Source organism: Equus asinus, chromosome 8, assembly GCF_041296235.1.
Source record: "Equus asinus isolate D_3611 breed Donkey chromosome 8, EquAss-T2T_v2, whole genome shotgun sequence".
Lineage (NCBI taxonomy): Eukaryota > Metazoa > Chordata > Mammalia > Perissodactyla > Equidae > Equus > Equus asinus.
Genome location: NC_091797.1, coordinates 43,573,918 through 43,588,422, shown reverse-complemented (window position 1 = coordinate 43,588,422; position 14,505 = coordinate 43,573,918). Strand labels below are relative to the sequence as shown.

The window sequence follows — 14,505 nt, the reverse complement described above, 5'->3', positions numbered from 1 at the left end:
CATTGGTTAAAATGAATCTGCACTCCTAACCAATGACAAACCTTCTTTTTCGCGCCCAATAGGGGTTATAAACACTGCTGCTCCTGTACTTTCATTTTGTTAGTTGCTTGAGGCGAGGCTGGTGAGGTAGTTATGTCTGGACGAGGCAAGCAAGGAGGCAAAGCTCGCGCCAAGGCCAAGACCCGCTCTTCTCGGGCGGGCCTGCAGTTCCCCGTGGGCCGAGTGCACCGCCTGCTCCGTAAGGGCAACTACGCCGAGCGGGTCGGGGCCGGCGCGCCGGTGTACCTGGCGGCGGTGCTGGAGTACCTGACGGCCGAGATCCTGGAGCTGGCGGGCAACGCGGCCCGCGACAACAAGAAGACGCGCATCATCCCGCGCCACCTGCAGCTGGCCATCCGCAATGACGAGGAGCTCAACAAGCTGCTGGGCAAAGTGACTATCGCGCAGGGCGGTGTGCTGCCCAATATCCAGGCCGTGCTGCTGCCCAAGAAGACTGAGAGCCACCACAAAGCCAAATAAGGGGGAGGAAGCTTCGCTAGAAACGCTGGAAAACAAAGGCTCTTTTCAGAGCCACCCACCCTGTCAGAGAAGGCTGGTACACACACTTTACTGTATTTTTGCTTTTGGTTATAACCATACAAAGTGTGAAGTGGTTCTTTTCTCGGGACGAGGTGGAGCAACTCTAATAATAAGCCTAAATATAGTGTGGTTTAACTCGAGAGCAATTTTCACCAAATGATGAAATTCTTAAAATTCTACTCTTGGAATTTTCATCTTCAAGTTAGATTTTATTGTAATGGGAGTTACAATTTGACTAAAAATATCCAGGATTTATGAAGTCACATTGATATATTCTTGATCCTATTTCTTTGGAACACATTCATTTAATGCACTCTTCTGGTAGTTCAAGGTGTAAACAGGGAATGCAGTCTAAAAGAATCTGCCTCCATGTAAAGTACTGCTTGGACAGGGGTGGGTGGGACGGGACACAAACATGTAAACGTGGTGTAAGGTCAGATAACGTATTCTATGAGTAGAGGAGATAAACTATAGAGCATAATAGGAATTACTATTTTAGATAGTGGGTAAGTGGGGATGACCTCTTCAGAGGTGTGTCCTGATCAGAGGCCTACATAAATTGAAAAAAACAAATGAGACAAGCACGTTAGGGGAGGAGTATTCCAAGTAGAGGTAACTGAAAATGTAGAGGCCTTAAGACACAATGAGCTTGATATTTCTTGGGAACAGACAGAAGGCCCGTAAGGCTATGAAATAAAAGCAGGTAATAGGGAGGGAGAAGGATAGACCCCTAATTTATGACTGTAGGATGTGTAAATTAATACGCACTAATAATCAAAAGAAATAGCAATCCAGATCTCTGAGATACTACATTTGATAATACAAATTAGTTAGATATAAAAAGCTATGGAATCCAACCCACTTTAAAAAAAAAAAAGGCACCATACAACTCGTATTAACTTTATCACATAGTTTACAAAGATTTAAGAAGACATAGTTTATAATAGAGTACACACAGGCTTATTTGCTACTCCTAGTTTTTGTTTGCAGAGTCCTGCTGAATAGAATGACAGTAACATGCAAGAGGCCCAGGAAAAAAATTATGGTCACCAAATGATACAGATTGGGTTCCCTGGACAGAGATCCTGAGATGGACTTTGGGGTGCAAGATGTTTATTAGGGACCAACATCTGTGAAGGGAAAGAGAACTAGGATTGGATGGAGGAGAATGTCAAACTGTGATACAGACCAAACATGTGGAGAGCTCTAGAGCCTATATAGTCTGTCAGAGTTGCCCCACATTGGGCAAAATGCCCCTGGACCAGCCTGTACATCCCTACTTTGCTCTGCACTGATGTGAACTGCCCAGGGGAAGGGAGTGACCTTGAATGTAAACTCAAGCCAACACTGACAGAGCCGACAGGGGCTGCCTACCTGCTAACTGCTCTCTGCAGCTGGGCAGCAAGTCTTCCCTTGATGGGGGTCCAAGCACTGCATTTCCATGTCTATGACACATAGTAACATAAATATACATATCAACGTTGAGTACTGTCTGTGATGGTATTTGTAAGACTGACTTTAGCATACACAGCTGATACTGCTTCTTAACTTTCATCCTGGAATTCAAAGGGAATGTTTTCTTTTTAGAGAAATGAAAAAACATGCAAACTTTCTAAAAACCTTTTCTAATTTTATATATTCCTGTAAGAGCTTTAGATGCCTCAATCATAGCAAATGGAAGGTGATATAAAACAATTGTAAGGAATATGAGAGGATTCTCCACTGGCCTTCTCTCCCTCCTCCAGATCTAGCAAATTGCTTCACTCATCCAATACTGGGAAATAATCCAGCTTTGCACTATAATGTGAAGGCTTCAAAATCAATAGTTGAGGCCCAAAGGAGAGGAGAATGAGCTTTTCAAGAAAACATGGAAGAATATTCAGTACTGATCACTTATGGGCTCTATATGGATACATATGGATACAGATATGGATATGGATACATATGGATACATTTATTTAATTCTTACAACCCTTTGAGGTGGGTATTGTTTCAGTTTAGAAAAGAAATGCTATGGACTGTATATCTGTGTCCCCCAACCTCAAATTAATATGTTGAAATCCTAATAGCTCCCAATGTGATGGTATTTGGAAGTGGGGCCTATGGGAGGTAAGAGGGTTTAGGTGAGGTCATAAGGGTAAAATCCTCATGATGGGACTAGTGCCCTTACAAGAGGAAGAGACCAGAGCCACCCCCATTCCTTGAGCCCACAAAGAAGAAATCACATGAGCACACAGAGACATGGTAGCACCTACAAACGAGGAAGCAGGCCTTCACCAGACACTGAATCTGCCAGCACCTTGACGATGGACTTCCCAGACTCCAGAACTGTGAGAAACAAATGTTTGTTGTTTAAGCCACCCAGCCTATGGTATTTGTTATAGCATCGCAAACTGAATGGACAAGAAAAGACAGTGTTATTTATCCAATCAGGTTCTCAATTTGTAGGACAGAAAGTTATAACTCAGGATATTATTTACCTCAACACAGAACCCACACGTGACTGTCTTCTCTTAACTACCTGGTCTTGTATACTTTGGTCTAAGGTGTGTAAAAACTTGGATGAGAATGCTAAAGGGAGATGTTGAAAGATTTTAGTAGGAGAATTTCGTGATCAGATTTGCATTAACAGATGCCAAATGAAAAAGAATAAAACTAGGTAGATTTAATTATTCAAATAGTGTTTACAGTAGTTTAAAGTGAATAACGAAAGATTCCTGAAAATGAGGATCACACTTAAAAACACATACTTTTCCTCACGTTCCACCCTTTACCCCGTCATCTTCATACCTATTACTAGATGGAGTTGTTGTCATGCATTGTTTGTGGGGAACGACTGTAAAGCCAAATCGAAGGTGTAAAGGTTTAAGCTCCAAAATTACTGCATGCTTTTGATAATTAATAATGACAAAATCTCAGAAATATTTATGGTAATGGGTAATGAGAATGCTTGACTAAGGACAAAAGAATGTAATTTTATATCCAGCTGACTTAGTTGACATGGCTTCACATATCATGGAATCTAGATTCTGTGTGTGCTAGTTTGAGCCTTGATAAGAGTTCTGTTTACAAGGCTGACCGACTGACTGATATCTAGACTCACACTTGGCAATCAGTAAATGAACTTAAGATCCCAGATAGCATTTGGAATAATATAAAACAAAAAACTTTGTAGGTAAAATTGCTGGTGTAAATTAAAATTGTTTGACCTATCAAAAACTAACCTTATTACATTCACAGCAGAATTGCTAAACTAACTGATATTTTCAAGGAGAAATCAGTGCAGTCCATACTTTGCTTGAAAACTTTATGAATTAATAAAATTATCAGACTAGAATTAGAAAGTGTATTTAGGGGTTGACCTGTCTGATTTGATCTGGTACTCCTGCTAAATAAGTTAGAAGCCTCTCCTGAATATACCAGCTCCTGTAAGTCTCCAAAATGTCCTTTCAGTAAATTAGATGATATAAAGAGATAATATTAGAGTTGTTTTTTCCCTTCCCCAGGGGGAAGGATTACTATTTTACAGTGATCAACTCTCCCTGTTCCACCTTCATGGACTCACCACCATTATTGCCAGAAGCGAGTAGATTCTCCTTTCCTCCTGGCTTCTCATTTCTCTTCCATTGCTTCCCAGTGGCTGAAACTAACCAGAACATGGCTGGCAAAGGAACCAGGGAAATGTAATTTATAGTCTTCTAGGCTTCAGGATACAAAGGAAAGCATGAATTTGGGAAAGAAAACAGACATATAAAAAAAGCAAAGTGTTTCCCATGTACCTGACCTTCTTTACCTCCAGGACTTCTCTGTTTCACTTGTCAAGGAAAATAATCCATAACCAATCTGTAAATGAAAATTTGGGTGAGTTTATTCTGAGCTGAAATCTGAGGACCATGGCCCAAGGTCTTTCTTCCCAAAGGAAGAAAGGGCACCGAAGAAGTGGGGTGCACAGAGTGGTTATATACCCCCAAACAGGGTGTTTCACATATGATTGAAATGTCCCTCCCACAATAGTCACAAGATTGCCCTGTTGGCACAGCACTTGATGGACACAGCAGGTAGTGGGTCTGCTATCTTCGTGGGCGTAGCAGGAGGCAAGTCTATTGTCTGGAGCTGGGTGGTCACAGGTGAGCGCAGCAATCAGTTTCTAGCCTAAGGAAAGATGCTTAATCCTTAAGGAGACACCAAGGTTGGGAGGGGCAGGGAAGTTGCACCTTTACCTCAAGGGCCTTTGCTCTTGCCATAGGGAAAATCTAAAGCAGATATACAATGCATGCTCAACAGCCATGGTCAGGCCCTTTTGGAAAGACAAGGTCAGGCCGAATTAGGTCTATACCAAATGGCTTCCTCATATTCTCCAATATATCCTATTGCTTGCCATTTTTATTTGTCACGCTCCTTCTTTCATTATGCTCCAATCACAAGAGACCATTGTTTCTAGAACATGTGATGCTTCTTCCTGCCTCAGTAGCTTTGCATTTGCTATTTTAAAGGCCAAGAGTGTTTGTTGAACTCGTCTTTCCTTGACTAACTCCAATTCATTCTTCAGTTTTCCTAGTAGTGCATCTCTTCAGTGAGGTGTTCCCTGAATCCTAATCCACATTATGCCTGCTGACAGCCATTCACTGTTACTACACCAGGGTCTTAAACTCCCTGCCAATTATTATATTTTAAGAACAAATAACTTTTCTATTTTTGTTTAAGGTCTGTAAACTCCACTAGCACATAAGCTAGAAGAGGTCAGAACATCAGCCAATGTTCCATCAGGAAAAGGATATTCACTCAAATTGAGTACTTTGATTATTGTTCAATAGGCTACTTGTAAAGTGAGCGAGGAGTTAGGAAACCACAAGGGATAGTGTGGTGCCCTGATAAAGTTAATTGATATATTTGGACCCACAAAATAGAGGCTACCCCAGTGACCCGGCCCATGTCACAAATCTAAATCTAGGTCAGCTGCACTTACTGGAAATGCCTCACTGTTAGGAAACCTAGCATACACCAATCACAATCCTCCACCTCAGCTTTAGCTAGCTCACCTTATCCTAGAAATTAGGACTGGTTTGCCTTATAAGGAAATCCCCGACTTTCTAGCCAATCACACCCTGTTTCTGTGTTGCCTCTTCTAACACTCTATAAACCACACTCTTGCCCGAAATCCCTGTGGAAGAGCGCTCCACTTCTGTGAGGCACTGCCTCCCCCAATCCACAGATTGTTTTCCCTGAAATAAAGGACATCAAATTCCTTACTAAATTGTTTGAGTTTTGTCATTTGACAGCCCTGATGCTAGCCTATGTAGGCAGTTACCATACCTAGGCCCAAAAGGGCAATGGGAGGAAATGGAATCTGAGACAGAAAGAGCTCCTTCCTCTCTCAGATCTACTTTTACTTTCCACTGGCCAAATCCAACCAGAAGCCAGAAGGCAAGGACTGAATTCCTACATAGGCCAGCCTCCTGGGGACAGGATGAAGGAGAGGGAGAGCGAATCTGAACCGGCAAAGGTTAATACGTATCTGGCCCAGTCCACTCCTTTTGTCCTTTGGCATTTTCTCTTATCCTTTAACCAGGTGAAAAATTTACATTTCCAACATGAAATGCGTGAAATCACAGCCAGTTCATGAGGTGATTTCACTTTGTTCATAGTCCCACCTTAAACCTAAAATGATAGTTAGTCATCACCTTGCTAGAAGGTACTAGGATAAAAACTGAGAAAATTCAGTTAATACAAAGCTTCTATGGACTCTGCGTCTACAGCTGGTCGTGAGGCTTAAATTAGTAATCATAGTTTCCTTTTTCTAAGGACTCATTCCTTATTACCCAGACCTCTGTCAGCACCTTGGCTGGATTCTTTATATGGCAGTATAATTTGTGCCTTTATTCCTGTGGGATCTGCATCATTGGTTGTCTTTTCTTTATCAGTTTGCCACAAATTTTTATTGACCAGGGGTTGTGGGCAAACAACACTCAGAGACTTCCGTGGGTTATAGTAGTATCTTCTTAGCCTCCATTGGACAGCAAAAACCCAATTACTTCCCAGCAATTGGGGCCAGTCATCCCAGAAAGAAGAGCAACCCTTTTCTCTGCCTATTGCTTCAGTGGCATGAAAAGACTGAGATGTCCAAAGACAGTTCTCAGCTTTCAAATTAATTGAAATCAATTAATTAATCAATTAGTTTGAAAGCTGACACTGTTCCCTAGGGAAACATTTCTCTATTGGGCATGAAGACTCTTAATCCCTCAGAGCTCAAGGTCATAGGGACAGGATACAAAATTCTTCAGATGGATCCCTGGGTGTAATAACGAGAAGAATCATTCCCACTCTTACCTCTTGATTCCCAGATCTGTGTATTCTAGATACAGGGGAGATGGCTTCATATATTGGTCACTCTTTTAAGGCATATACCATATCCTGTTAAGACAAAAATGTGAAGATTCTATCTTCCAGTTGGTGACATAACTGGGCTTCCAGAAGGCCGCTCACAATTCTATCAAGCCAGTAGCTTCTAGGTAATGAGGTGCACGTTAAAACCAGTGGATCCCGTGGATGCACGGCCATTGCTGCAAAATATGTGCCATGCTTAGAGGCATTTTTTGAGATACCATGATGATGGGAAAGGTATTCTCTAAGTCCTCGGATGGTGGTAGGAGTTAAAACATACAAGCAAGAAAAGCAAATCCAGCCCCTAAATATGTGTCCATCCCTGTAAGGAAAAATTAGTGCTTCCTCCATGAAAGAAGGGTCCAGTATAATCAACTCACTGACTAGTGGCCAGCTGATAGTTCCCTGGAGATGATACTGTAAGGGGTGTAGCAGTGGCCTCTCTTGTTGGCAAGTAGTGGTCAGCAGTGGTGGTAGCCCAATCAGCTTGGTGTTAGTAATCCCATAATTTGAACCTATCAATAGGCTTCATCTCCACCACTATGAACTCCTTTGTACATAGACAATTTTGCAATCACTGGTTGGCTGGGGAAAGAGGTTGACTGATCCTCACAGGATAGGTCATCATTTCCACCTGAGGGGAGAGCCTTTCTCATGAGGGAAGCCCTCTTGTGAGCATTTTGGTGTGACTCAAATATATTCACTATCTGTGTCTATTCACATTACACTCCACAAGATATTCATGATGTTAATTTTCTAGTCTTGTTTTCCCTGTCCTTGACTAGCTGGATAACTCATTAGTCACTGTCCATAAATTAGTAAAGATACATATAGATTAGCTTTTCCTACATCAGGCCAGATTCCCTCCCGTGAGAATGGATGTACTACCCAATGTTCTGCTGACGGGGAGGATTTCTCTTCACTACTCTCTCTCTCAGCCTCCTATTCTTAAGTGGAATTGTAGCTTGTAGGGCACAGCCGTCCAATTCTACCTGGTTATAGAATGCTCTGCAAAGCCAATCAAAACAGACCCGTGATTGTTAATCCTCTGGTAACTAGTCATAGGAAGTTTACTGTGAGGTCATAAAAAGCAGTTGAATAAGACATAACAAAGCAGTAAGAACAAATACCATAGGAGTCTGGGCATTACACATACTCTCCAGACTATCTCAGATCTGGTCGTATCTATAGAATTTCATTTTAAAATGAAATGCCACAGTGCATATCCGTTTTCATAATTCAGTAGATCACAGAATACTCAGTTTCTGGTGAATATTCTGGGACACATGTTTACTTTGTGTCCCATCGTCAGGCATTCAGTAACTAAAATGGTCCAGTAGAAGCTAGAAGTTATTTTTCAAAGAAAGAATAGTTGTCATCAGAATAAAATATGGCCTCATTCCAAATCCCCAGGTGTGATGTTCTTCATGAGCTTTGCAAGAGTCTCCTTAGAGCATTTCTGTCTGCCATGGATAACTCCAGGCCAATGGCTCTTCTGTGTTACAAAGCCCAAGCGGTAAGATATTTACACTTCAAAGGGGGCCCTAATAAAAAGCATCAGGCTTACAAATTATCTGGCAGCTGGTGACCGTAGCACACCCAGATATAGTACACACGTTGCTTCCAAAATCCAAAGAGGCCTATCAAGCATTGAGTTTCTGAAGGTGGGAGTTCTGAGGTGCAGCAACTTGTTTCTCACTCTTGAGAGAATATTCTGAAATATCTCACATCACCAGACCCCTATAAGCTTCTCTGCAGCAGTCTCTTGAACTTTCATGTTTTTTATCTCTAAACTCTGGGATTCACATCTCTTACTAAGACATCTAGTATATTTGCTATTTTCTGCTCACCAGGACCAGCTTCCACAGTGTTGTCATTGTAATGCGTCAGCATCATATTCTGTAGGGCACTAAGATAACAACATTCCTCTGGAGTGCATTATGATAAAACAATTTTCAGATCCCTTTGGCAAATAGTAAAAGTATATATATATATATTTCCCATCTAAAAGCAAACAATTTCGGGGGCCAGCCCCGTGGCCCAGTGGTTAAGTTTGCGCGCTCGGCTGCAGTGGCCCAGGGTTTCACTGGTTCAGATCCTGGGTGCGGACATGGCACCACTCATCAGGTCACATTGAGGCAACGTCCCACGTCCACAACTAGAAGGACCCACAACTAAAAATATGCAACTATGTACCCAGGGGCTATGGGAAGATAAAGCAGAAAAAAAAAAGATTGGCAACAGTTGTTAGCTCAGGTGCCAATCTTTAAAAAAAATTAAATTAAAAGCAAACAATTTCTAGTTTTATTTACTAATCGAGATTAGGAAAAATATTTCTTAGTGCTTACCAGGTACCAGAAGTCATGATGAGCTGCTCCCCAACCCCCATGAATCACATATGATGGTACAGTGAGCATTTGGTTTCAATATATGATTAAGTTTGCAGTAATCTACTCTCATTCTCTGTTACCCATCCAACTTTTGTACCAAATGGAGAGGAGTAGAAAGTTTAGGTTTGAGGAAAAGATCAAGAATTCAGTTTCAGACATATTAAATTTGAAATGTCTATTAGACATCTGAAGGAGCTATCACCTGCGAAGTTGAGTATCGTGTTTGGAGTCTGGGGTAGAGGTCTTGGCTGAAATCTCAGAGTATGGGTGCAACCAGGTGTAATCACCAAGGAAGCAAGAGAAGACAGAGAACAAGGACTGAGCCTTGAGGACTTGAGGAAGTAAGAAGAAACCAGCAAACAAAACTGAGAAGTAGGGGCTAATGAAATGGAAGAAAAATCTGCAGAGTGGTGTCTTATAATCAACATGAAGAAATGTTTCCAGGAGAAGGGAGTGATCAGCTGTGTCACATGCTGCTGCAAATTCAAATAAGATGAAGACTAACAATGTACTAGATAGAGCAATTTCAATTAGTGAAATTTAAAAGATAAGATTAAGTGGAGTGTTGGAAGCAAAGGTAAGTTGAAATATATTAAATAAAAGCAATGAGATGAAAGAAATAAGATATAAGTTTGATGACACTTTGGGGAAATATGGCTATAAACTGAAGGACAGTAATGTCAGCTGAAAGGATAATGGGAGCAAGAGAATGTTTCTTTCAGATGAAAGAAATAAAAACATCTTTGAATGTTGTTGGGAAAGACTCTATAGAGAAATCTTTTTTTTATAATATAGGAGAGAGAGAGAGAGGAAAGAGTTGCTTACCCTTGAGTAGGAGAGAGGGTTTTCAACTAATTTCTTACAGGAAGTTGAGGAAAGTCAGAAGAAGAGTCCACGGCGTTGTAAATGTAGAGCTGGTGGTTTGGACAATGCCAGCTTGTCTCTTATATGACTCGGAATCACCGTAATGAATGTGCCAAAGTCCTCAGAAAGCCCTTCAAAAATAAAAAGCTGGGCCGGCCTGGTGGTACAGTGGTTAAGTTCGCACGTTCCACTTCAGCGGCCGGGGTTCGCTGGTTCCCATCCCGGTGTGAACATGGCACCACTTGGCAAGCCATGCTGTGGTAGGCATCCCACATATAAAGTAGAGGAAGATGGGCACAGATGTTAGCTCAGGGCCAGTCTTCCTCAAAAAAATAAATAAATAAAAAGTGAAAGAAAAGAGGTCATTTTCTAGGCCCGTGCCACACCAAGGACTGGCACACAGGATTAGCTTCTCTGTCTCCTTACTGAGAAGCACATGCAGGTCAACTCAACTGCCAAAAAATATCCCAGCAGAAAATGCCAAAAAGCACTTGTGTCCACAGCAGCTTTCTAAATAGGACGATAGGAAGTCCCTGAGGGAAGGAGAGGAAGGCGAGGTCCCACTCAAACAGGCCTGAGACAGAGGCAGCCTACAGTCCTTGCACTGGCAGTGTTTCCTTTCCTTCAACTTAACTGAGCTCACGTCCCTGAGACTGGGAAAATCTCTAGCGCTCTTGCCTGATCACAAAAGTAATATTGGGAAGCAGGTAATTCTTCAGCAAACTTGCCAGCAATTAGGATGGCTTTGTGTAATCTAGAAGAAAGGAGATTAAAAAAAAAAAAGTCTCATAAAATGGCCCTACTGAGAGGCTGTCTGTGGACAGGTGCTGACATAATTCTGAACTCCTTTAAGTTTCTCTCGATCTTTTCCCACCAACTGCCCTAATCTGAACATCATCCTCCACATGCGATAAAGTTGTGTCTGCAGTGTGTGGCCACAGGCTGTAGCGAGAAGTTGCTTTCCTGAAGCATTGGTTTGGAATCTCTGCCGGTTCATTCATTCTGAGGCCAAACGATATTCATAAAGAACCTACTAAATGTGGAGCCGTGGTGATAGGCTGTGGAGCACAGTGGGGGAGTTGGGGGCAGAAGACTGACATTAATTAAAAATAATTCCAATAACTAATATATCATAAGAAACCGATATAGGGACATTGAAGGAAAAGTTTAAAATGATCACGGAACAGAGAAAACAAAATTTAACCCAGACTGGGAGGAATGTATTGTGTGGAGAAGGGAGGTCGGGAAAAGCTTCCCGATGAATTGAAGCTAAAGTGGAGAGCTGAAGCAGGAATCAAATTTCACCAGGAAAAGAGAACAAAGGAAATCACTCCATACTAAGGAAAGAGCGCGCGCAGGACCCTTACTCTAGAGATCATGTTCGCAGCGTAGCCTTCCAGGGGGAGGGGGTGTCCCAGAGCGCTTCCGGGCCACACAAGACAGAAGCAAGTTCTCCTATCCCCCTTCTGGCAACCTAGGTAGACAGGGAGAAAGAAATTTCAACGCCGTCTGAGCGCCCCAGGACACCGAGCATTTTCTGACAGTCCAGAGTGGGTGTGCTGAGTCCCTGGCGCGCAGTGCCGGCTTCTCGCAGACACATGGGTCAGGACCAAGCCGCATATGTTCCCAGGACCAGAGGCTCACTTCTGGCACGCGATAAGATGCCAGATTGCACACCAAGCACCCGGAGATTCTGACCGGTTTTACCAAAAATGGGACCCAGGAAGGTTGACTTTGAAGCAGCACTCTCCATTTTGTTGCCAGAGGTCTGAGGACCAAGCTTTTTTAAACTAAGCAAGAAACACGCCTGGGTTGGGAGTGGAAATGAGAGTTATGAGTTCGCAAGTGTCACCAACCCCAGAGAGGAGCCACCAGGTTTGGAAAATTCCGTGTAGTGAAACATTTTTTGTTCACTTTGGTTTATTTGCCAGAAGCAAAATATTGGAGATGGGAGGAAGAGAATAGGGCGGTAAACTGGGTAGGCAATTCTAAATGAGGACGGAAGACAAAGTGCAGTTTTCTTTAGACGACGAAAACAGACGTTCCTGAGAAATGAGCAGAGGTAGGGCACCAGAAGAGGTGGCTCTCAGTGGCTTGCCGTGATCGTATAGTGGTTAGTACTCTGCGTTGTGGCCGCAGCAACCTCGGTTCGAATCCGAGTCACGGCAGAAGATTGAGGTCTTACGTGCACTTTTCTTTTTTTCAACACTGCAGTGGAAACAGCCTCCGAAAGACCCATGCAAAATTGAAGGGACTCCTAATCTAATCGGAACCCCAAAAGACAAATATTCATCACCCTGCCCCCACCAGCTAGTCAAACAGAAAGTGTCTATGGTTTTTGTTTTTCTTTTTTCTCTTTCCAATGCTTCTCTTCTCAGCCATACCCAAGTCCAACAGTCCTGTTGGCACTAGCTGGAAGCCCCAAAGAAGAAATTGAGATAATAAAAGTAGAAAACTTTTCCTTTTAAATGCGAGAAATGACTGTTCAAATGCAGATCCAGGTTTATTGTGGCTATCTTTCCTCGCACACAAAGAACTGATCACGAATCGTGCGTTTCTAAGTACGCTGCCTGGGCCAGTGATGAGAAACTGTAAACTTTCATAATCGAGAGAAAAGTGCAGGAACTATTGGGGCAAAACAAAGTCATGGCTCAGAAAAGTAGCCCCTATCTCTAGCCTTTTCAGTTTCTAGAGTTAGAAAGGGGCAAGTGGACTGGGTAAGATGGGAGTAGAGGAGAGTTGATCTGAGATGGGGAGATGGCTGGAAAGGAGAAGCAGTTGATGCTACCTGGGGACCACAGCAAGGTGATTCCAGACAAGCAGATCCCCAGAAGAGCTTCCATGAGGCTATTCCTGCCGTAGCACAGCACTGAGATCACATAAATGGCACCTCATCTCCCCTGGACCTTGTGGATTGTGAGTGCTCAAAAAACACTGTCTTCTTTTTCATATTATTAACAGCTTATTAGAAGTTTCATCATAGAGATATCGTCTTTGGCTTCCTAAAACTTTCCCATCTTAGGACTAAAATAGCCCGCATTCCTTCCCCAACTGTCTGCCTGACACGGATTCTGCAACTCGCACCAACAAAGCTTCAGAGATATTGTAACGGAGCTGAAATGTCTTATACTTCAGATGTCATTCCTCCAGCAGCTCAGCTCTGAGACCGCTTCCCAGTAGTCTAACAGCATTCACAGATGTCATTCATGTTCACTTGTATCATGTCTATCTCAATTTTCTCTTTTGTCTATGTCATTTCTACTGAGTTTTACATGAGTGAGGACAGGGATGAAGAGCATTGACCCAGAAGGACCAGCTCCTGTCAATTCTTTTGCCACCAGTGAAGGAAGAAACGTGGATTTGGAACAGAGACAAATATCTTGATCTTGCAATTCTCTAGAACACATTTTCTCCAATTCTTACTGGCCTGAGTAGCAGAAATCCATAGACTATGGCCCAGAGGCTACCTCTTAGTAAGAGAGTTAATGCCCTTAGTGATAGGAGTAAAGAAGACCTACACTCTATGATTTGCTCAAAAAGTAGAGAGCTTTTTGGTATGTACCATATGGTATTCAGTGCCAAGCACGTGTTTATATTAGATGTGTCAAGTTCTCTGGTTCACAATTAGATTGCGTAGCTTTGAGTGAGCATCACTAGCAAATCTGGTGTAAATTGAGCAGGGGAATTATGAGATAAAAAGTTTAAATTTTCCAGATGTCCTTTTATGAATGCATGAATATTGGTCTGGGAGCATCCTACACAACCTATTAACCACAGTTGCAGAGAGAAAACTGCCCTCCTATATCTATGGCACTCATGATCTGTTTCTTTAATTTCTCTGTGCCTCATCATCCTCACCTCTTAATGGAAGTTAAGGAAAATTACCACATTCTACAATTGTTCTAAAGACTTCATTGGGTAATATGCATGATGGCAGTAGTTCAGTGAGGTGCAAACCAAAAATATGACAAAATAAACCATTGTTCTTATTGTTAAATAAATAGCATTGCTGCTTACATGGAAGAAGACCTTTGTGCAGTTGCAAACACAGATGTTGCAAGTGCTGGTGCCAAACTCGGCATCTATTTAAATTGATGGTAGTTCTCTGCTATTTTGACAGTGATAAACTAATTACAACCATAGCAGGAAGAGTTTTGTCTGTCCTCAGGATTAAGGTTTATTTCAAGATTTCAGCTAGGCCATTTATAAAGCCAATGATGGCCAAAATGTTTGCCATAGTAGGCTATAAATTTGGGGAAGGCACAGAGGTCTTAGAGAAAGACAGATCATA

General features: G+C 42.3%; 1 protein-coding gene and 1 non-coding gene across 2 annotated transcripts; both read left to right on the top strand.

Annotated features, from left to right (window-relative positions):
* The first annotated feature begins 112 nt into the window (after nucleotides 1-112).
* On the top strand, nucleotides 113-956 carry LOC106829727 (histone H2A type 1-H). Its single transcript, XM_014838984.3, has one exon. It carries the CDS (start codon nucleotides 133-135, stop codon nucleotides 517-519), a length of 387 nt encoding a protein of 128 aa, XP_014694470.1. The 5' UTR covers nucleotides 113-132; the 3' UTR covers nucleotides 520-956.
* An 11,354-nt stretch (nucleotides 957-12,310) lies between these two features.
* Nucleotides 12,311-12,382, top strand: TRNAH-GUG (transfer RNA histidin (anticodon GUG)). The gene has a single exon. It is a non-coding gene; the product is annotated as a tRNA-His (tRNA).
* The last annotated feature ends 2,123 nt before the right edge of the window (nucleotides 12,383-14,505 follow it).